Here is a 24,950-nt window from a genome sequence, read left to right on the forward strand (position 1 = left end):
GCTTTGATTTCATGATCAGAGAATCTATGTATAGATGAAAAAAACACAGCACCTCTCCAAAGACACACTCTAGCCTAGTTTACCTTGAGACAAGGTGATGGGGGGGGAGAGCAGTGGAGCAAAGCCGAGAAGGTTGATGGGGAACAGGAAAAAATGAGGAGTGGAGAGAGAAGGATGGAGAAAGAAAAAGAGGAAGATAGGAGGAAATAGGAAGAGTAAGGATGAGATAAATCAAGAGAGAAAGAATCAAGAGGAAAGAAAACCGGGTTAAGAGGAAAAAAGGGAGGAGAGAAACAGGCATTAAAGAGAAGAAAGAGGCTCACAGTAAAGAGGTGTGGCAGAGGGAAGAGGACGGAGGTTGAGCTTGGACGTTTATCTCTCAAAGTAAAGGCAGAAGTAAAATATTTTGTCTTAGTGTCTCTTCTCATCTCTCTTCTGTCTAATCTTTGCCCTTTGTCGTATCTCCTCTCCATCACAACGGTTTGACAGGGAGTGATTTACAGGCTCTCGGAATGTCTTATAGGTTTGAAGCAGGGATGCTGGAAGTATGGTTGTGAGGGCGCTGCAGCATCTCCTACTGGCAAGCGGCTGGAACTGCAAAACCAAAACGTTAACTCAACAGAATGTATTTTTGACAGCATGCAGTCAATTAATCATGGTTATTTATTAAATGGTTAAATCCAGGTGTCACTACTGAACTTCACCCCTGTATCTTAAAAGAATTTCTGATTTCTTGAATAATGGCCCTGAAAGCCAAACAGCAAAGATCTATAGAGAGCGGCACCACCAGCAGCCGCTAGCTAACGGCGGGCAAATCTCCGCTAGCGATAAAGTCGTTGCTATAACTGTATAACGTCGCTGTGTCTCAGTCAATAATAAAATGTCTTCTGATGAGGAATTAACCTGCATTCCGTGTGTGAACTGTCCATAGCTGAATGAAGTGTCACGCTACCTTGACATGCAGGATGTTGGTGTTCCAGTTAGATGTCTGCTGTAGAGTAATATGTTGAAAACTGAATAAGTATTATAATTATATAAAATCAGGCACGTTGCACCTCCATCTCTGGCTGACCAGCAGCCCTGGTTTACAGGGTGGACATGTAGTTTGCTTTTAGACATCCATGTCATCATTTTGACACAACTCAAGGACTTAGACACATGAGAATATTTGCTCATTGACAGATCTTTCTTTCTAACAATGCAGATATGGGTATAAAATGATGGAGAATGGAGATAAACTAAATGGAAAGAGCAAGGACATTTAATGAACTGTTTTCTCTGCTCCTTTCCAAATTCACTGCTGAGGTCTATTAAGAGTAACGGCACACACGCTTGTTTGACCTCCAGTATTTTAAACTTTTCACCTGTCCTTCGTCAAAATGTCATTGTTCGTAAAGCTCTTCATGAATAAAAGTCCCAATCTGTGTCGTCCTTCTCGCAGTGGGATGGTGTGGGCCCGTTTCCAGACACAGCGGAGCCTCCAAAAGGGGTTCAGATGCTGTGGCACCCGACCATCGTCAAGCCCTACCTCACCCTGCTGTCTGAATGCTCAAATCCCGACACACTGGAGGGAGCAGCCGGGGCTCTGCAGAACCTGGCCGCAGGCAGTTGGAAGGTATCAGCATAGGTTTTAAATATTTTCCAAATGTTTTTACCTCCCCTTTTGTTTTTTCACATGTTTTGCATTTATTTTTTCCCAGGGACACAAGCAACTTAAACCTGTACAGACACATATTAACCAATAAATGACAATGAACAAAATGGTTGTATTACAATTACAAGCAGAATTAAAAATGTAAATTTGTATTAAAATATTGCTGTGTGATGGTAATAGTAGGGAGCAGTTACTCAGAGATTATTATTATTATTATTAATAAACAGTTATTGATAAAAAGGTTTTCAACACATTTCAAGCCCTTTTCATACAGAGACTGGAATCAGCACTTAAGAGTAGATAGAGCAATAAAATAGCTGACTGCAATAAAAATGTATCTGAGTTGAACTATGGGAAAGAATATGCTCATCATAAACAATAAATAGGACAATGTTTTAAGAACTTTTATTTTCTAAGCTTTTTTGAAGTACACAATGTGCTTGGAAAAAGGGACAATTAAAAAAATATGTTCATTGTTTTGTGGCTTTACTCAAAGCTCTAGAGGTCACAGTAAACAAGGAATGAACTAGATGTGCACCTCACTGAATCAGGACTTGTGGATGGAAGTTGGACATATAATTGGCCCCTCTGTGTAAATTGTGGCCCCTTTATGGCCCCTGATTTAGAAAAATTCTCGATCCACCACTGGTGTGAGGGAGGTGTGTGTATTTGAGTTAGATTTGCTAAGGGCCACTATTTTAAGATGAGTGGAGAGAGAGAAAAAAACAATGGGGGGCAGGTGGTCTTCAGGAAATCACATTTTCTATTTTTAGCCTCACTGCGAGCGTGTGCGTGTACATGCGTGTGCTTTGTTGTGTCTGCTCCAAGCTCCCACTCCCATCTCGGAGAATACCACTGCTCACAGTATCCAGAGAAGCAGCCGTGTGTTGGTGCACTGCTGGCAGACACACACTCTGCTCACTAAGCTCTTGGCAAAAACATATTATAGATAATTTCCCTCCGAGGGTGAATTATTTCCTGAAGTGATTATATGAACCACGGTTTGCCCAATTCTCAGTTTTAACCATAACATGTCCAGCCAGGTAAATTATTCTTTTAACAGAAGCTGATATCCAATCTTGGGTGTTGTTTAACGCCTCCCCAGTCTGCTGCTGTTGACCCACATGGCAGCACCTCTTGAGCTGCTTAATGTCGAGTGGATCCATTTAAGTGTACTTTGATGGTTATTGAGGGAGGATAGAGTGGTCCCTTAGCTCCAAACCTTTCTGGTTCCATTCTTCCTCTTGCAGTATATCACTTGCGAGTCAGCGCAATCATCCGCCACTCTCATATCGCCCCTGAATATAACGTCTCCCACACGACCTTGCACATTGTGCTTCATCCATCACTTTTCCCATTTCCTACCACGACCATTTAAATCACAGCCTCCAGTTAAAAACAAAGAAAGAAATGCATTGATTGAAAACCAGGTTTGACCACATGTAAGGTGAGCCAAACAAGCATGGTTCCATTAGCAAGTAGGAGGATAGTGTTATGATGCTTGGAGGTCTGTCGTCACAAATATTCATTATCTAATTCAAGAAGTAGACTGATATCACAGCTTTGATGAACATTACTGGAAAGTTTTAAAAACCTATATTCTCTGAGTAGTTGTCAAATTGTTTTGCTATTTGCAGCTAATTGTCACAAACAGCATTAAGCGATTCTATTTGCTTATATTATTTATATTTGTATCTTTACTTACATCTACCCTCATGAATAAACAACTGCAAATAAAATGGCACCCAGTAGAGTTATGAAACCACATTTAAATTCACTAGATCTTTGGATATACCCCAACAAAGATATCAGAACGCATAAACATTTTTCTTGATTTTCGTCAAGATACATGAATTATTCTCTGAGAAATCAACAAAAATGTCGAAAAATGCTCAAAAAGTTAAAATCCTGGATCGGCCCTTGATACTGCTCCAAATGTTCTTTTCTCACCCAACTGTTGTTTTTGCTAACTAACAGACAAACAAACGCAGACAAAAAACATCTCTTTGGCAGACATATATATATATATATATATATATCCCTTCCCTGCCGTGGCCCGATTTTGCCATTTAACTCATTCCTGGTTTCTCCAACAGTGGTCGGTGTACATCCGGGCTGCTGTGCGTAAAGAGAAAGGCCTTCCCATCCTGGTGGAGTTACTGAGGATAGACAATGACAAGGTGGTGTGTGCCGTGGCCACCGCGCTCAGAAATATGGCCCTGGACATAAGGAACAAGGAGCTCATTGGTGAGTACTAACAAAGACTTTTCCTAGAGCCGATATTAGGTGATGAATCATCCCCCTACCTGTGAGATAAGGTCGCTGCATTCATGCCATATGAATTTAGACACCGTGCACTGTTATGCTCAGTTGCCATATTTGTCGTTTGAGCCCATTTAATTTGATTCCTTCACAGCCGTTCTTTTGTGGTTTGCTGCTCTCAGGTTGTTTTCATTCATACGAATACAAGTCGAGACGTTGTGTTAAAGTGATGCAACACCAGGGTAAAGAGCCTGTGGCCAGTCGCATAAATTAGAAGTAATTGAACACAAATAATAACCTGCAGTAGTAATATTAACAATATAATAAAAGTAATAATAAAAGCCTCTGCCTTTTAGCAGTAATATAGTGTAATGGCTAACGTTGCACAACCATGGAGAACTAACCATGATTTATACCCATTATATATTGCTGTTGATTGCCAATTAACTGGGATCAATTCCATATAATGACCTTTAAGCTTCACATGCGGCCATACATTATTATACAGTATGATGGTGAAAGAGTTTTCTGTCTTTGATTTTACATAAAAAGTTGTTTTACCAAGGTTTGTTGGTGCGTGAGAGAATTGGTCTCTTTAGGAAAGACGGGGCAAGTCGTGTGTCAGGGAATTAAACTGGTGGTTGATGTGCGTTTGAGATAAAAAGACGATGAAGGAGAGGAGGAGAGGGATGCCGTACCACAGCAGATCATCACTTCAAAGGTTTTGCATGAGGCTTTGAAAACAGCAGCGCACGTCGGTAATGAGTGACCCTCATTCAGGCTTTCTGATCGGTAGCATCGCCACATGTACGGGATCACTAATTGACCTGATGTATCTTTGCTGTGTGTGTGTGGGGGTGGGCAGGTGTTTGTGATGCATGGTCTTCCTTTGTGGCTGTATCTGCTTCCGCACACACCACACACACACACACACACACACACACACACACACACACACACACACACACACACACACACACACACACACACACACACACACACACACCCCGATACCTTTTCTTTGTGTGTGTCCTGCATGTGACATCACCCCACTGTCTCTGGTATCTCTGATTATCTCAGCTTCCTGGTGGGCTCGACTGGTTTCTATAGCAACCCTCGGCCTCATGTAGGGGGCCTCTGGAGCCTCTGTGGCTTTTACTGGAGTGTTGTAGGAGCAACAAGGAACGCCACCGGCAAAGCCAGCACGCACATACTGCGATGGTCTGGCTGGCGCATGGCAGCGGATTATGGGATGATTGAAACATTTTGCACAGACAAGACACGTATCATTCTGATTTGGATGTTTTTTTGTTCATTTGTATTTACGTGTGTGTTTCTTCAATACACCAGCAGATGAATCAGCATTACTTTAAGTTGTGCTTTTTACCCATTAAAGGATTTGCAAGGATGTTTTTATACCATCCTTTTCCCAACATCTCCTGTGGCTCTCCACAATGAGTTGTCCAGTCATAACAGTTAGTCCTATTAAAGACTTATAGTCATGATAAAGGAGTTATTATTATAAAGGAGTTATTGGTTAGTGGCAGATTAGCCGCTAGGCGTGGATTAGGCGAATGTGGGTTCACCTGACATCACATTGAGGAACTATTGATGAGTTCAGGAGCAGTGTATTTTGAGAGGAAGACTTTTTACATACACAAAAAACATGTATAAAACACTACAGGGAAAAAACTAAAAACATAATATTATATTGTGACCAGGATTAAATAATAGTAATGTCAATATTTAATGGCATTTCAAGAGAGGTTTTTCTCCACCAGTTAATCTTCTCTTTATCTTTTTCTCTTAAAATATTTAGTAGGAACTAACTTTGTGTATATTTTTACAGAAGGCAAACAAAAATAATGAGCTAAAAGCAGCTAGAATCTGCGCGGAGCTGCAGGGTTGGCTGCCGATTCTCACAGGGATTGTCTTTACCAGCAACCTTCTCAGGGTTTCATTTGTTCAATATAAAAATGACTAATTGCTCACTGAGCCTAATGAGACTGCAATGATAACACTGGCTCTGTTTAGCGAGCTAACAGGGGAATAAACGATCAGCTTCCATTCATAAATCAGCTCAGTCAGCTTCTCCAGACGGTCAAATGGTAAATGAGAGATAAAGTGACCGAGTCAATCACACACAGAAGGACAGAAAGTGTCAGGGATGCCGAAAAGAAAAAGGAGAGAGGAGGAGAAAATTGAGAAGGTGCAGTTCGGGTTGAGCCTTTGCTTTTGGCAAAAGTGTGAGATGATAGGTGTGAACAGAAAAGCTCAGGAGCTTTGTTCGCCGTAGTGACTCCAACCTCTGAGTGCAACGCCTCCTTTCTTTACACAATGCACGTCTGCAAAACAACAGTTTAACCCGCATCAGCAAAGCAATTTCACAGAGCGCTTGGTGTGTCTTCGTGAGATCAAAGTTCCTACCTAATTATAACATTTCACACGGATCGCTTGAAGAAACCATCTCTTTCTGAAAAGCATCTCTTAAAACTCGTGCGATAGCGTGTCACAAGCTGTTAGTGCCGGTTAGTTCGGCAGCGTCACCATGGGGGGAATGCTAGTTCGCACGAGACCTCAGCAGAGCGAGCCGAGACGAGAATGGTCTTTCGCCCACAATAACGTCAGAGTGTCAAATCCTGAGAAGAGAGGCACGAGGCTGGAGAGAAGGAAAAGAGCTGAGAGGCCAAGTAAGGCTCGGGAGAGTGAATAGAGAGGGGCGGAAGATGAAAGTGACGAGGAGAAGAGGAGCAAGCAGTGATAGTGATAACCGCATATGTGTGCTTAGATTCCCATCCCTCTGTAATGTGATTTAGTGCCATATTGATGTCGCCGGGAATCAGTCTTTTCATCTGTCAATGTTTTTGTCTCCCTCCTGATTTCATCTCCTTCATAGTTTTTGATTTGCATAATGTACTGTACGGCTGTGTAGCAGTAAATGAGTCCCATTCTCTGATCCACCGTCTGTCAGCACAATTCTCCCCCATTTACTTACAGATGGTAATTTGACACACATGAATTGGGAACAGCACTCGAATGCCAAAAAGGGTTAGGTTTTTTTTTTCTTTCTTTTTTCACCCAAATACAGCAGCAATTTACGAAAGGTTCATATAAACACATGCTGTGCTTGCCACCAACCTAAGTTAATGTTTAATGAAAGAGTGCTTAATGCAAAAATCTGTATTAATTCAAGACATTTAATAATTTAATATAATGTTTTATGTACCAAGTCATTCGCTCTGGCTGTTAAATCTAATTGAGTTTGGGGTTTCTGCAGTTAATGTAACAGTCTTAGAGTGGATAGTACATTAAATATATGATGTATAGTCACACAGTTGGATGTAAAACTGTTAAGCTAATTCTATTTTACACATCTCAAACAAACGAGGCATTCTTCATAGAAAAGTGTATTAATTCAAGTTGTTTTTAAATAACTCAAAGTTTTTAATCCTTACAGCTGTATTGCATTTGTAGGACGGAGTATTAGGGCCATTTAAAAGAAAATCTAACCGTAAAGTCGTTATATTACAAGTTGTAATATTAGGTGAAAGGGTTAGGGTTAGTCATACATTTACGAGAATAAAGTCATAATATTACAAGAATATTGTTATGACTGCTTATAGCTTGCTGCTTACCCCCCCCAAAAAAAACAGTTTTCTTTATGCTCATAATATTCTGACTTTTATGACTTGTGTTGAATTATGACTTAATTATCATAATATTACAACTTTATACTCAATCAGGATGTTGTCATTTGCAATATTATGACATCGGTCTCACTCTTTGCGTTCTATTTCTTCATATGGCCCGAATACTCGTGTTGTGCATTGTAACTCAATCTACAAATTGATAGAAAATTGATATTCGTGCAAAAGACTGTAGAGAAAAAGACATTAAGGAAAATTATCCAATCATTACATTACATTACATTTCATTTAGCTGACGCTTTTATCCAAAGCGACTTATAATCGGCTTCTAAATACCAGATTTTTCTTGCTATCTTTTTCTATGTGTGGATTCTAATATCCAAAAAGCGTCAGGTCGAAAAATCCAAAACAAAATGTGAAACCTCAAAGAGCCGTGATATGAATAAAAGCAACACTAACAACACTGGATTAGTGCACAAACTATGTGACAATGACTTATTGAAGAAAATAAAGTCGATCAAGAAATCCACCTCCTAAGCTTTCTCCTTCCTCTTTTCCCTTCTCCTCCCTTTTCTTTGTCTTTCTTTCCCATGCCTCTTCTTGACTTAAGCCTCCCCTCCCACTCTCCTCCCCTCATTCTCTCTGCACAATGTTGCTCTCACCTTCCTGTCGTCAACATGATTATAACACCGCTTTATCCAACTAACTCTGCTTCTCTTCCTCCCTCCCTCTCCTCCTCCCCTCATCCATTTATCCCACACCCACAACTCCCTCTCTGTCTCCTGCTCGTGTCGTTTCAGACGTGAGCTCATAACGTCTCACTTCCCCTCTCTCTGTCACTCTCTCTCTCTATCTCTTTGTGTCTCTCGTTGATGACATCAGTGCTGTGGACTGTTACTGCGGAAACAAAAGTCGTACACCGCAGGGATGTCGCTCATTGAATGATTGCTGATGTCACGTTGTGTGTTTTCATTAGAGCAGTTGATTTACTGTAAATTGTATGTAGATAACAGACAGACAGACACACACACACACACACACACACACACACACACACACACACACACACACACACACACACACACACACACACACTCTCTGCAGTGCTAAGGATATACATTTACATGAAGCCTTCCATTGTAATGTTCTGTGAAACAAAAGTCTGGACTCATTGTGCTTGAAGACAAAAGTAGAGACATGACCATATTTCAGTCAGACAACTCACGTTCAAACGTTTATTGCAACAGTAGAACATGTCAGTGTTTGGCGTCGAGGCTCCGACTTAATCACTCCCCCAGATATGATTACATAGATATGATGCCAGTGTTGAGCAATTACTTATAACCCCCCATCAGAGCCTACAGGTGGATGCTGGGGTGGTGGAGGGGCTGAAGCAACACGCAGCAATACTGATGCAGCAGCAGGGAATGCAAAGCGAATGATGGGAAAATTTCCTCTGCTTAAATAGAGAGTATTAAATGATTGTGGAGACGGAGGTATGTCACATGATTGGAGCAGCGCAGCTCGAGTTGTCTGCCTGAACTAGCAAAGGGAATGTATTTACAGTGGTCATAGCAGAGACAAGTAGAACACACACAGGTTAGTAAAACTAGAACTATGCAGAAACATACAGGGGTGAAAGTAAGTCGTTACAGTCTGGTTTAAAGTCTGCAAAAAAATGACGTAAGTTTTGATGTTTTTCGTGAAGCTTGGTTTTATTTGAACGACAGGAATAGCAAACAAGATACGCAACTTCCACGGGCTATTGTTTAACTCATGGTCATGATACTGGCGCAAGTGCTTCGAAGGGTGCGTTTGATTTATTGTTACTGTACACCTACTTTGGATTTATTCCACCACCAAACCACACACTTTATGGTCGTCTTTTATTTAATTTGCTTTGGGTGAGGACGAAGGATAAATGGTTCCACCAGAATCCAAACATTGTTGTGATTTGCCGACACATAACCAACATATTTGTGATTGGTTTTCTTTCCTCATTTCAAAGAAAAAATGTCAAGTGTTTCAAGTGATGCATGAAGCTGTGAGTGCGAGAATATGAAGCAAATTAAAAAAGAATTCTGTTCACAGACCCTTCCTGTTGCTAAATATATTCCTCATGCATGCCAACCCAGTAGGTAATATTGAGCCAAGCAGACTCCTGTGAATGCCAGTAATGTGGGGCAGTGATGCGAAATTTAGCAGCGCCAAGTAACAAAATGTAGAGAAACAATTGTTGTTGTTTCTGTGGTCAGGTCATCAATATAATTTCACCTCTGCTAAGATCCTTAGTCCCGTAACTTGCCCTTAAGCTTTACAACTAAATGCTAAAATCCAACACTTCTCCTGCCCAATACCTAATTCTTACATAGAAAGTCTTAACCCTCCTTCAGAAGTTGTGAGAACTACAATGATGGGTTTTAACCACAATTGGTCCTCACAACCATAGAAAGAAATGTCTGACACACTCACATTGTAGTATTCTGCAAAAATTGCACTAAGCAATAAAATTACATTACATGTTTACCGCAGGCTGTGGATTCACGGCCAAACCGAATATTTTTAGATCAGCAGAGAGTGTTCATTTTGTGTTTCCCTCATCTGCAACCAACTTCTTACATATTTTGTCGTCCCTGCTGTCAACAGACTTCTCTCTCTGTGGTAACAACAAACAACTTTGGAAGAGATAGTGTGGGCATGTCCATCTTCTAACACAAAGCTGACACACACACACACACACACACACACACACACACACACACACACACACACACACACACACACACACACACACACACACACACACGTACGTCTCTATCCCTGTTGCAGAAGTAATTTATGAAATGTCTGTGTCGCCTTCAGGATGAATCCCGTGTGTATGAGGGTCTGACATGTCTTTTATCAGCACAATATGTTCTCTCTGGCATTCTTCATCCTCTGCTCCACTGTGCCAGACTGGGAACACATCAGACAGCAAAACAGAAATAGAGAGCAATAAAGAGACAGAGAGAGGGAGAATGAAAGTGCAGTCATATGATGATGAGGTTTTTTTAGGAGGGGCTCTGTCCAGGATCACACTCATGTTCCTGGGTGGCAACGGATCCAGAAACTTCTGTTGAATATGTCTCCTCTTCAACACCCATTTAGAGGCTGCACAGTATAACTTTATCTAATGACAATCCTCTATCTTATTTTAATTCTACAACAGAGTATCAGGGCCATGTTGAAGAAAGAAAAATATAGACCGTGAAAAGAACGCGAGCTTGCTAGAGTTTCACTCTCTCTGGATCCAAAATCTTGAACCAATCTCAATGTGAAACTATGAAACCTCTTTGAATATCATGCAGGTGTCACCAATGTTATGCAGTCGATCACCACCAAACATTTCCTCCTCCACAAATGAGATAATTTCCTCCAAGTCTTGTGGTTCTTTTTTCATAATGCACACAATCTTGCACAATTCTGTCAAACTCCTGAAACTTGATGATAATGTGGGGCTGATGTGCCAAATATTAAGTAAATATTATTTGTGAGACCTACACAAGTATACCTCAACAAGATGCTCCACATTCCTCATATTAATGCAGGTGGAAGGCTGATATTCTTATATTTCCCTTATAAACTGACACAGAGCCTTTTTACGTGGCCCTAATACACTGTATTTCACTGGGAGTGTGAGAAAAACTACATTGTGTGTGTGTGTTTGTGTGTGCATACGTCTTCTCCATCACGCATCTTCTTCAGTCAGTAGAATGTGTTTAATGAAGCCACAGGTTCCTCACGGGGGGAAAAAACCTCCCTGCCTTTCCTCCCCCGCTCCCTCACTCTGCGTCTCTCTCTCTCTCCCTCCTATGCACTTTACTCTGTAAACCTGTCAACCGCTCACATCAAAGAGAGACACAGAGGGCGAGATGTAACTGATGTGAAGAGCACCAAATACAGAGGGACAGAATATTTTACAACGGGGAAGCGACAGCATGGCACTTTCCAATTTACCTCCATTTTTTAAGCTCTTGAAACCTGCTGCGTAAACCTACTTAGGGTCGGGGGTATGTACAGAGATGAAGATCAAATAAGCTGAAATGACATTTAAAAAGGGCTAAAATGCTGGGATCAACATTGGGATGACTTATATATATATATATATATATATTATGTATGTTTATATATTTGGTCTTGAGTTGAAAGGAACACACGTCACGCTACAGTAAAGAATCAGGATGGAAAGCAGGATGTTGATAATTGGTGACCTCAGTGTGTGTGCGCGTGCAAGCATCTGTGTGTACAGTTTACACTATGTGGCTTCTTTTCAAATTGAATTTCCAATTGAGTCCATAACACTTAATGCATTAGAATGCTGAACTGTTCTACACTATGGAATATAGTGGAGGAAAAATAAGTAAAATTGGAGTCAATAAAATGCTTCCTCTCTCCTTCCTCAGTGACGATATTGTTTTTTCTCCAGGGTGTGTGTGTTGGGGTAATTTTGTTTTATAGGCTCATATTCAGTCTGAGATCTCGGAGGCTGACACCCAAAGACCATAAACACATCACTTTAATGTTTTCAATAAAGGAATAATCCCACAGAATAGAAGGAGAAACCCACACCGTGTTCCTTTGAATCTGGCGCCCCCTGTTGAACATGGGATGAATATATCACACAGAGGCACTGACAACCACCTAAAGCCTCATACATTTCAAACAGTTATACATATTAATATACCTGCAGTGTTGAAATGTTTGCATTGGGCCTTTAAGACAAAAGTTATCACAAACTCTGTGTCTTTTCTTCAAATTTAAAACAGATTCCTGAGGTGCAGGCTAAACTACGTAATGTGTGTCTATTATTAAGGTGGTAAACTTTCATTGTGTTTTTATTCAGTCCACCACACACTCACAGAACCCAGCAAAGAGACATACCAGATGCATTTGCTACCAGTAAGCACACAGCACCCCACCTCAGAGACCCCAACCCAGTCACAGATAACTGTGTAATAACCATCCTCTATTCTCAGACCGCTGGACGCCACAGCCAATCAAGTCATGTCATCTTTCCCCACATCTCCCTGAGACTATTACCTCCAATTCTGCTTGAATAACACTCTCCCTTCTCCACCAGTAAACAATCAAATCACTCCATTGTTGAGGGGTAATTGCATCTCTTTTAAATCAAATCAGCCATTATGGCCCCGATGAAGCACGCCCTGCTCCCCGGGAGTCGGCGACACATAAGGGAATGCGGTGAGGAATACATTACCGGCTCTGCCTCCCAGGTGAAGACGGGTATATCGGAGGACCTGTGTAATACAGGTTTATTAGACTGTGCAGTGATCAGCGCGGGCCGTGTTGCTCTCCTCGAGGACATGTTCCAGGTGTAGCTTGCATTTCAGTGGCAGAGCAAGTAGGTGTAAGAGGAGGGGAGCAGATTGCACCCCAGCATGTAGACGTGCTGTCTGTGTCACAGTAGGACTTGCAGGGAGTCACCACTCACTCGTGAAAAAAAATCTACATTTTCACTTTGGCTTTTATTTCTTTCCCCTTCGGTGTTGAATCCTGCCACATCACTGTGAAAGCAATAATTGCTTCATGACTTCAGCTTGGCATCTGGTTGCATATATTACAATATGAGAATTAATCACAGTTTTTACTTTGTGACACATTCATATTAGTTATTTGTTGCCAAATTATCTCAAACGTCTCTGAGATTAAATTAGCATCAATTAAACCCCAATATTTTAACAAAGGTTTTCATCAGGGTAATGAGCGCATCAAAAACTTTGCTTGAATTTAGCGACATGAATTTTGCATTGATGCTAGGAAAGTGCAGCTACTCCCTTTCATTTATATTAATCTATACTATTTAATTCATCAATACGCTATTTACTCATAGTATCTGGTCATAGGAAAGAGGGCAGATTTTATGGGGCTATAATGGTGTCTGAGCACAGCTTTGCTTTGAGTCTGAGGCTTTGCTATTTATGTCTATTTAGTAATAATATTTGTTGTTTAATTCATCGTAGGCTGATAAATTATAAAATGAAAACACCCAAGAGACAAAACAATGACGTGTTGAGATTGTTGGGATAAAAAAACGTGTCCTATATAAACCTCTTGAATCAAAACAAGTAACATAGGAGAAACATCCCCAAAACAAATATAAACTAGAATGGCACTCAGTAGAGTACATACATCCATCAAGGCCCATCACTCCCCTTATGAAGCCATTTTTACATTCACTAGATCCTTTTTTTATTTGGATCTGCACCAAATTGCACACACTTGTTAATACCAGAACCCTAAACATATCAGATTTTTTCATCAAGATCCATTAATTACTCTGAGAAATCCACTAAATTTTTAACACATTTATCTCACAAAATAAGTGGGTGAAAAAAAGTCTTGGATCCGCCTCCTTATGCAGATTCAAACCGAAATTGACTGGATTCTTTCCTGACTCATGCTGTCCCAGCAAGTCCCAGCGGGTCCCAGCAAGTCCCAGCGACAGTCCCTGCTGACAGGTCCTGATGGGCCGGGCAAGGTTCAGACAACAATTTAACAAAATTATATTTAGATTCAGGGTCATGTTGGCTGGGCTAACCGACTTGATTGTTTTAAATCGTACATGTCTGTAATCAGGGAAAACTGCATCAGGCTCAGGTCGGGTCTGATGCGCGTGTGTGAATTGTCAAGGTTGCTTTCTGAGAGGCTTTGAGTAATGCATCTCACTGCTCAGTGATTTTCTGTATAAGTGGCATTTTTTTCTAAAATGTTTTAAAGTATCGAAGGCCGTGTGTGTGTGTGTGTGTGTGTGTGTAACTTTCTCGTTCTTCTCTTAGTTTCTTATCACTTCCTGTCTTCCCGTTCCTCTTCTTTCTTTCTTTTTTACCTATACAATGTATATGATGTGTGACTGCTGTGTTGTCTCCCACTTCCACTCTTCCTCTCTCTAAAGTCCTTATCATCTTCCCTGTTCTGTACGTAATGTGGATGAATGTGATGATGTTGCAGAGACTGATAGGGATATGAATGCAGGCACCTGTGTAATCACACACAAACACACACACAGAGAAATAGAAATGCAAGGGATATGCTGACAGCCCTTTATCAGACCATCTGTCTCGAAGCCAGAAATACACACATACAAAGTTCCCTGTGTCTTTTCTCTGTACTCCACACGCTCCTTTTGTTATTACTGGATCCCCAACATTCAGTCAGTTGATAAATTAGTCACTCACTCAATCAGTCAGTCAGTCAATCAATAAATTGTCAGTCATTCAGGCAGTAAATTTGCTGGCAGTCAGACAGTAAATTAGCCAGTCAGTAAATTAGTCATGCAGTCAGTCAGTGAATAATTCATTCGCTCACGCTGAAATTAGTCACATCATTAAATAAAAAGCAAGTCGTCAGCTAATGATTCAGTCAGTCATCGGCTGGTAAATTAGTCAAATAATGACTTTTATTCTTAGGACGTTGCTTAACTTTGTCCTCGCAGCCAAAAGACAATGAGGCTTTAACCTCTGCTCAGCCTGAGATAGCCACGGAAACACTCTAAGCTTCACGTGCATTTGGGAATTCAAAGTGTTTGTTGGACAAGGACGTATATAATCTTCTGCATGCAAGTGTATGTTATATTATGAAGGTTGATGGTGTCATCTGATTGTCCTGCGTTATGTTCTCAGCCACTTTCAAATCACAAAGACTTGCAAGAGGTAAAATGTGAGCGAGGGATTTACCACCAGGCCGAAGGTGTCACTAGATAAATGGATGAAAAGATACCCAGTATGCAAAAGTGGGGAAATTCTGAAATACAGTGAGAAAAGAGTGAATAAAGAAGGAGGAGAGGAATAGAGACTTTTTAAGTTAAGATGCAGACTGCATTCTGCAATTTTATGATAATAATAATATATTATAATCAAAATATATATAATATAATATTATATCTTTAACCACTTGACCTAAACCTAATTTTTCCACCTCAGAAAACATAGCAAAGGTTCGGCCATTTATTAATCAGACAGACCTGAAAAGCTTACTGCAATGCACTTTTTACAGGCCTCCCAAAGAAAACAATAGACTCCAGCTCATTCAGGACTCTGCTGCTCGGCTGCTCACCAGAACCAAGAGGAGAGAACCCATTAGTCCAGTTCGAGCTGCTTTGCATTGTTACCTGTTACACACAGGATTGACTTTAAGGTTCTGCTCCTTACATACAAGGGTCACAGTTACATAGCTGACTCTCTAGTTATCTATGTTCCCTCTAGAACACTGAGATCATCTGCAGCAACTCTGAGAGGTTCCCAACAACAGACCAAAGAAAAATTTGAGATGTAGCTTTTGTAAGTTATGCTCCAAAGTTGCAGAACTAGACTGTCGCTATAGAGAAGCTAGTTCAGTAAACTTATTTCAAAGAAAACTTAAAACATTTCTCTTTGCTGCAGCCTTTAACTAGATCTGCCACTTGATTGCACTTATGCAATTTCTTTCTTTCCTGTTTTTATGAGTTTTTCTATTTACTTATTTTTCTTTTTTTTTCTTTGTTATGCTACTTAAAATCTGTTCTCTCATATGAATTGCATTAAACGTGTTTTTATTTTCATGTATATTGTATGTAATATTGTCAGCACTTTGAGCTGCATTTCTTGTATGAAAGGTGCTATACAATAAAGTAAATTTGTATTATTATTATAATATATAACTTTTTTCTTGTTAAATTCCAACTTTACTCTCTATAGTTTTTTCATTAACTTACAACTTGTAATATTATGATATTATTGATGTCATGATAATACAAAATGTCATGATTGTTGTTCTTCAATATGTCCCTAGAATTCTGTTGTTCTGCACTGTTACTGCAAAAATATGTTATTTTAGAAAATGAATTTGACAAACAATGAAATCCGTGAAATCTAAAATCATTTTGCATTCTTATTTTGGCCTCACTTTTCTCTGCCGCCAGAGACAATGTAATGGTCCATTTGAGGAGGATACGACAGTAGCTCTAGCACTTGCAGTGGCACTTATCTGCTTTATCTCGAAACTGGCGTGCACTGTTTCAAAGGGTTTTGTTATTCCCAGCAACACATGTCATAGAGATTCATTCTTAAGGAGACGTTCGATTGACTCAAGTGTTGCTTTTAGTGAGAATCCGTGTCCAAGTGGCTCAACTGGGTAGATTTAGTTCAAACATAATCACGTTTCAAGCACATTATTTTTACCTCTGTATCCAAATGAATGCTTCAGGAAACATGACTTGAGGGTTTTGTCCTGTGAGTTCAAGATCTTTCATGATGTTCAAAGCATTTCTTACCCTTTGACTACTGCTCACTGCCTCAGTCAGCACAAACACCTCTTTCCGAGCATCTCTCATTTCCTCTCCTGCCCTCCATTCTTCTGCTCATCGCCCGTTTGCTCTGATCTCTCCTTTCACTGGCCCATCTCCTCAGCCATCTTCATATCCGCTGTTCTGACTCTATTCCTAAACTCTGCTGAGAGTTTTTGAGGAGTTGACTCAGAAACCCTACAGGGAATAACAAACAGTTGTTTCCTTATTACAGCCCATGGGAAATTATGTTCAGTAGTTCCTCTAAATCCGTCCCCTCCGTTGTTCACATAATCCATCCCAGGGCAGTTTATTGAACAATCTTTCAAGGTGCTTTCAACAAAATTGGCTATTTACAGGAGGATGTGCAGGGAATTAAATCTGACCAATATTTCTGTCCCTCTCCTTTGCGCCAGGTAAATATGCCATGAGAGATCTGATCCATCGGTTACCAGGCAGTAGCAGTAGCAGCAACAATAACGCCACCAGCAGTGGGACCTCTGGAACCATGGGCCCTCCCAGCAAGGCCATGTCGGACGACACGGTAACTGCCATCTGCTGCGCGCTGCATGAAGTCATCACCAAGAACATGGAGAACGCCAAAGCTCTGCGCGATGCCGGCGGCATCGAAAAACTCATTGGCATCGCCCGCAGCAAAGGAGACAAGTGAGTGGGCCAAGGTTTCAACTTAATAGTATAAAATGACACGGTTCAGGTTATTTACTGTGAAAGTGAAGTTGCTGATTTGTTTGAAAATGATATTAACATTTACGCTTCAGTTGGCCGAGACATTTCACACGAGCACATTAACAGAAAGCTCAAATGCATAAGTGACAGGACCACAAAAGCAGCAGCCGAACTATAAAAGCCGCAACACAAGTGCAAAAGCCACAACAAAAATGCAAAAGCAACAACACAACTACAAAATCCACACACCGTTCTTCTTTGGGATGCTTCAAGCACCTATATCGTAACACCTCAAATAGACGAGCATCAAATTATAAGCGGCGGCTGGCTTAAATGCAGAAAGTCTTTTGCTTGTCAACGTCTGTTATTGCTCACTTCCACTGTGATTGTGTTTCCGTTGTGTAGCTTTTGCATTTGTGGTGTCACTTCTGCATTCATGTCGTGGCTTTTGAATTTGTATTTTCCTTTACTGTGCTTGTGTGGGACCTATCAAACCTGACTCCATACTTGAGTTACCACGGTTTCTTATTCTGCATCATTACGTCAATGGGAAATTTCCCGGGGTGTAGTGCATCATTGCAGTTGACATTTCTCCAAAGGACAGTGTGACATAGCCTACTTAGTATTTTGGGAAACCCTTCAGACCCATTGTAGGGTCTTGCAAAGTTTAAGAGTTGTGTTCAAGGACAGCCTGATTAGACACTTCACTGCTGAAGAAGTGACACAGGTGACTTTGCAGTTGTGGGATTGTTTTTTCGCCCTAAGAAGCATGTGAAAGACAAAGTAAAAAAAAGTGCAGCATCTTCTGAACCATATTGCTGCACAGTTTACTGTATAACATTATACCACAACATTTTACCCTACTGTATTCAGGATTAAAGGCTATTCATTGCTACTATTAAGATCATCATCATCACTATGCCACTTAGAGATGGTTTACACCACTAGCTCAAGCACATCAGAGGATGAACTGAGGACCTTCATTGTTTGTTTTGTGTCCATTAGTTCCTATTCTGTTTTTTTGATATTTATCCCAGTATTAAGTCTTTACTTGGGCCAAATATCATCATAGGAATCAATAAAGGATTATCTTCATATTGATATTAGAGAAATGTATTCATCGTGAGCTCTTAGGTGTGTTGATGACGTTTCTAATGTTGACAGATGCAAAACTGACAAAAGAATACAATATCCCAGGGTGAAAAAGCGGAGCCACACACAAGAAGCCGGCGAAGACGTCAAGAGAGCTCTCGGGGATTAGAGACGATGTTACTGTCGATGTGCTGTAAACAAAAACCTGTGATCGCTGCAGTGGAATTAAGTTGTTACATCCTGCATCGACCTGTCGCACCACCCCTCACCTGAACGCTCCAGAGATTTCTGTGTTGTTTAGAAAGCGTCTGATCTTGTGCTTCATTGTCCATGTGTGAAAGGCTAACTCCGGAGAAAGTCTGGACCCAATTTTGCAGAGATCCTCTGGAGTTCATGTCTGAAAACGTATTTCATACATGGATTTATTTCTGACCCCAGAACCGATTTTCTTACACTGCTGCTTAAGTGGTTATTAGATCATATTGACATGATGTATGTAGTAGTCCTAAATTTCCCTCTGGATCAATAAAGTCTCTATCTATACCTGTTAACATTTGCCTCAGAGAGAAAATTATGTTCTGTTGCCTGAATAAGCAAGAGAACAAAATAATGAGTCTCCCCAGGACAACCAGCTTTGAAAAGTATTTGAAATACTAAAATGTGATTAGTATTTGAACATTACATGCTGTAATACCTTTCATGGTACAATGCAGCACACTCCATACAGTCAGAAATGACCTGTGCCTTAATGCAGCCACACATCCATCATTCATAACAGTGTCTGACTTCCCCTGTGACCAGTCATCCATGAAACACTGCTGGAGAACAACAAGTAAGATGCATCAAGGGATGTACTGTAACTCCTGTCGCCATGGGAGACTGAACTAGGTGTTCTGCCCAGCTGCTATGGCAACCAGTGGGTCAGGGGTTGCCATGACACCAGAGTGTTATCAGATGGAGGTCAAATGGTGATTTATTGTTATGGAGAGAGGCTCAGGTCTATTTAGGGAACTGTGCTCAAGGGCTCCATTACCCAGAGAGAAGAGGTGCAAGAAAACCTCCATAAGTGCGAATTTCACACTGAGTGTAGCTCGCTGCTAATAGCCCGCACATCTTCATTTTCTCAGGATAGGTACACGGAGGATAAATGCTCCTTATCAGCGGTGCCTTGCTGCATTTATGCAATTACACACTTTCAAACTGGGAAAAGGCCCATTACAGTTCAACCACAGGTAGCCACCATATCCTGAAGCAGCACAGGACCTGAAAAATAAATACATTCATTATATATACTACTTATCCTTTGAGGGTCGTGCCAATCCCAGCTGACAGCTGAGAGCAAGAGGCAGGTTACAGCGCGGACAGGTCACCAACACACACAGACACACAAACCTTCACACACCTATTGTCAATTTAGAGTCTCAGGAACCGTCTTGCTGAGAGACAACAGATAACCACTGCACCACTGTGCTGCCCCTGAAATATACAACGAAATGAAAATAGAATAATTTTAACATTGGCTTCTGACCTATACCCTTGTAACAGTGAATTTCATAAACATACCATCATACAAAGAGCAACATGATTTTTTCCAAAGCTACAATGTTGCTCCTTGGTGGTTGTAATTTATTGCTGCAGTCAAATGCAATAACTAACAATCATCTTGCCAAGATAACCATGGTGATTAGCAGAACAACATACTTTTTTTTTTCACTTAAAACACAGTCATACTTTCTCTAGGTGTGTTACGTTCAGATGACATTTAAGTAAATCACTGGTAGCAGCTCTCTGCATATGAATGCAGATAAATCAAAAAGCTCATAGCCGCCTCTTTTGCTCTGTGAGCAACCAATGCCTGCTCAAATGTGATTGGTCAAATGGAAACCAGAAGGCTTCCCTCCCCATATTCACGTGCAGAATCTGTTTAGAGATTCATTTGTGTGTAACTATGATTCATTCCAATGCTTTGTGGGTTTTATTGATGGCAATCTTCCAAACACTTTCCGTGCATAAAATATGAGGTGAAATCTGCTTTCAGGAGGGTTTTTGTGAAGTTTGGTGGACAAATGCTAAACGAGCATCCCTGTTGCTTCCCTCTGTAGCCGTGAGAAGGGCTGGGCTTATGAAACGACTCCTAGTAGACTCATTTTTCAACTAAGTGGCACTGATGGGACCATTAGCATTGCAGAGAGGGTCATTTTAGACTCATCTAGAAACTCTCTGTTTTGTGCAAGGGAAATCATTCTCTGCTCAAAAAGAGCAATGGCCCTCTTACTTTTGAAGCCACCTCAAGTGCCCCTGGCCTGCACACACCTTGTGCAGCTAAGCAGATGGAGAGAATAACAACATTGTCCATATTATCCAAAGGAATGTGGTTCCAGGAGAAATAACTCTGAATCGTTTTGTCTCTGCAGACACTCAGCGAAGGTGGTGAAGGCAGCCTCTCAGGTCCTCAGCAGTATGTGGCAGTACAGAGACCTACGCTCCCTCTACAAGAAGGTAGGATGGAGTACACACCATGCACCGTTTGGTAGGTTTCGATTAATCCTGCAGTATTTCGGATAAAAGAATGAAAAAGTAAAAGCTGAAAAGATCCCTGCAAGAGTCTGCAAAGCACATCTCATTTGCTCCTCTTCGGAAAAACGTTTTTCTGCAACAAAAAAACAATCTGCAGTTTCGTCCCAACCAGAGGACTTTACGTTTAATCTCCTCTAGTGGGTTGTACAGGTTTTTTATGTACTGTATGTTAACGTTCTGCAAAGTTAAATGCTCAAAGTTTTTAGTAAAGGGAGCTCCTCTCCACCATTAAGGAAAAAGATGGGATGCATAGTTCCTTCACTAAATATACAAAATGTACACTGTCTTGTACCTTTGCCTTTTCTTATGTTTTCCAATATGTTTTTGCTCCAAATGAAATGTTGCTCACCATTCATCTTGTCGGCCTTTTTGTTATACCGATTTTCTGAAACATCATTTGAGAAAATGAAAGGTTAACATGTATTACTGGAGGCAGAGCCGTTCTAGAAGTGGGCAGTCACTGTTACATTCGACTGTGAACTGTGCCATTGCTCTACAGTTTCATATTTATTTATTCTTTCAAGCACGCCATGTGAAATTATCAAATACCCCGTCGTGAAGCCCTGCCGTGCAGCTGCAGAGCTGAGCAGACATCTTGTGTTATTCAGTGTTTATTCAGTTTATTAACACTAAACAGGTTGGGTGTCCAAATTGCACCAAATTATGATCAAAAGGTACTTTCTTTCGGACGCCAAATACACACGCCAAGTGTGAAGGTGTTCCCCACTGTTTGTTTCCATAGTTGTGAGTCACTAATTAACCTGATGAAAAGTGAAGCTCCTTTAAGGACTTTGGTTCAGTTTATCCTTTCCTATCCTAAGAGATCCTTTAAAATACATAACTAGATAATATATTCATAAAATCCCTTTTTATGTCAGAGGTTGTGAGGAACTCAAACTTGTTTTTTTTACTGTCCCTGAGACGAAAGGACGACGTTGAGCCCTGGTTTGGGGATTGGCCACTGTAGTGTGTGTGGTTTTTGGCATCACTGTGTGTGTGTGTTTGTGTGTGTCCCTTTGCCTCGAGGTGAGTCATAACCACCTCCAAACAAAAGAATAATGGACGTCTGCCGGGCACCTTCTCAAGTGAGCAACAGTGTTTACAGAGAAAAAAAAGGCTAAACACACACACACACACACACACACACACACACACACACACACACACACACACACACACACACACACATGCTTGACATGATGCATTCCTGAGCCATTTGAGGTTGTGAGGACCGGCCAAAATGTCCTCACTGCCATTCAAAATGTAGTTTTTACAACTACAGAAAGACATGCAGACACACAAACACACAAAGATAGTCAAGCAAGCTAACACAAGTGCTAATGGTTATGTAGCTCTTATGAAGACTGAATGCTTTTGTCAGGAAACTGGAAGCTCATTACAACAGTGGCTCACAGATGATGACAAAAAGCAAAATGTGAGGAAATCATAAGGTCAAGAGAAATTATTGGTTTGTGTGCTGCTCTCAGAGACACACTTTTATCTTTCTCACTCTCTCAACTCACACACACACACACACACACACACACACACTTTCCTGCTTTTCAAATCACAAATACCTTTGCACACTTGCAACCTGATTAAAAGTAATGACAGATGTTCTGCTACTTTCACTTGTCAGTAATGAATGTTGTTGAGTGAATATCTGCCACCAAGGTTATCTGGCTTTCAGGGCCACTGAAACCTTTACGGGCGTAATCACTGAGTTTCACTGAGTTATTTAGAAAGACTAAGTAAGACACTTCAGGAATGTGTCCTTGGCTTTGAATGTTTCTTCTCCATTTCTATGTGGAGAGAAAAACCAAGAATGACGTCAGTGATTTGAGCTGCAAGTTTGTGTGAACAATGGTATAAACGGATGTGTAACCTAACGCTATATAACACTCTAGCCCTGTGACAAACTATGCCTTTGTGATTATTTCTCATTCTCCTCCCCTGCCCAAACTCATGCAGATTTTCCTCCGTGACGTCACAGTTTACTTGCACAACTTTTTTTTTAAACGGTAGAGACATGGCCTTGGTTGAGTCCATTCTTGGTGCAACTCTTATTTAGGCTGTTTAGGGGGAAGGACATATTAATATTATTCAGTCCTGTCACATCTTGAGACTCAAATGTAAAATCTTTAAAGAAATCTAGTTAGCAGAATATCAAAAGAGACTATTTGAGCACCGCAGCACAATCCAAATCCTGTGTTATTTATCCCTGATGATAAACTGCGGGATTTCATACTTGAATTTCAAGTAGCCGCACTTCACTTTTCAAAGAATCTGTCCATCCTCCAAAATAAAATCCTGAAACAACAAGATTGAGCTGTCGTTCTTTGAAGAAGCGAAACAAAATCCTTCACCCAAAATATAAATTAGTTTCCCACCTGTTTTGAGAGGCGAAACAAGAAGCACTCAACTACTACAACAACTACTACTCGCACGTTGATTTTGTGGTTTGAGACCGTTTGCTGCAGTCACTCGAGGACAGGGCCGCCCCGAGGCGTCAGTGTGTCCTCGCCTCATCCTGACAACTGAGCCACTCTCTTCATTCGTCACCCTCTCATCTCCAAGTATTGCTCAGGACAGAATCCCCATGCGGCCCCTTGAAGCCTCATCTGCTTCACACTTCTCTAATCATTGCCACTGGATAGCGTTACACTTGGCTGGATGGCACACCAATAATCAGACATGAGGGACATTGGCTTTACATGACAGACTAGTAGTTCTTTTTCAGACAATTATCACCTCCGCCGAGGACGTTATGTTCCTGTTTGTTTGTCTGATAGTAAACAGGATTACACAAAAACACCTGCACAGATTACCATAAAACTTGATGGAAGGATGAGATATGAATTGGAAAAGAATCCATCAGAATGTGGAGCAGGGCTGCATGGATCAGGAGGCGGATGCAGGAATATTTCGTTTTCTTTAACATTGCTAAGGATTTTTTTCAACACTTTTGTGATTTCCTCAAGAAATAATGTTTAGATCTTTGTGTAGAGTGAAAATATCTATGAAATTTTCTGTGGGCCTGGATAATAATTCAGATTTTCTGAATCAAAATGTAAACATTTTAAGGGGGGATTCAATTAATATGGTAACAAATCTTACTTTCAACTATATCAGCGAATGGATACATTCCGTCTAATGTAAACAGCTTGCAGAAGATTTATGTGCAGAAAGAATATGTTTCTTATGCAATACATGAATATGCAATATGGTGATAAATTGGCCAATCAGTCTTTGCGGTCTATGCGCTCTCCAGGTGCCCTTCTAGCTTGTTTGTTTGTGAACGTAAATCTTATTCAATTGATTCCTGTGAAAATTAGAGGGGTATGGCATGTTCCAAGGGAGAAGCCATTCAATTCTTCCACTTTCTTTTAACTTTGCGAGACAGGGAGTTTCTCAATATATTCATGTGATTCCTTTGAGAGAACTGCATTGACTTTGATGTAAATGTTTAGGGGACTGATATTTATGAGTGCATGTGATTTGTTGCAGAACCAAATACAAACTCCAGATCTAGTGAATTTACATGTGGTTTCACAAGAGGACTGTTGAGCTTCAGACGACTGCAGATAAAGGGAAGAAAACAACGGTCTTAAGATTGATGGCTGCACATTTTGAAACAACAGAGTGAAATGTCTTATTTGATCCAATACAATGTAAACATTAGTCAAATAAGACAAAAAAAGAAAAACAACTT

The 24,950-nt window shown here is 40.7% G+C and overlaps 1 protein-coding gene across 1 annotated transcript in view; it reads left to right on the forward strand.

Moving 5' to 3' along the window:
• The window catches only part of ctnnd2a (catenin (cadherin-associated protein), delta 2a), a 244,656-nt gene that overhangs the window by 202,875 nt on the left and 16,831 nt on the right, over nt 1–24,950 (forward strand). Inside the window, 4 exon segments of the mRNA XM_035143145.2 lie at nt 1,442–1,615; nt 3,751–3,901; nt 17,299–17,548; nt 21,076–21,160. Coding sequence (XP_034999036.2) covers nt 1,442–1,615; nt 3,751–3,901; nt 17,299–17,548; nt 21,076–21,160 — 660 coding nt within the window.

The sequence above is a fragment of the Hippoglossus stenolepis genome, chromosome 19 (assembly GCF_022539355.2).
Source record: "Hippoglossus stenolepis isolate QCI-W04-F060 chromosome 19, HSTE1.2, whole genome shotgun sequence".
Taxonomy (NCBI): Eukaryota; Metazoa; Chordata; class Actinopteri; order Pleuronectiformes; family Pleuronectidae; genus Hippoglossus; species Hippoglossus stenolepis.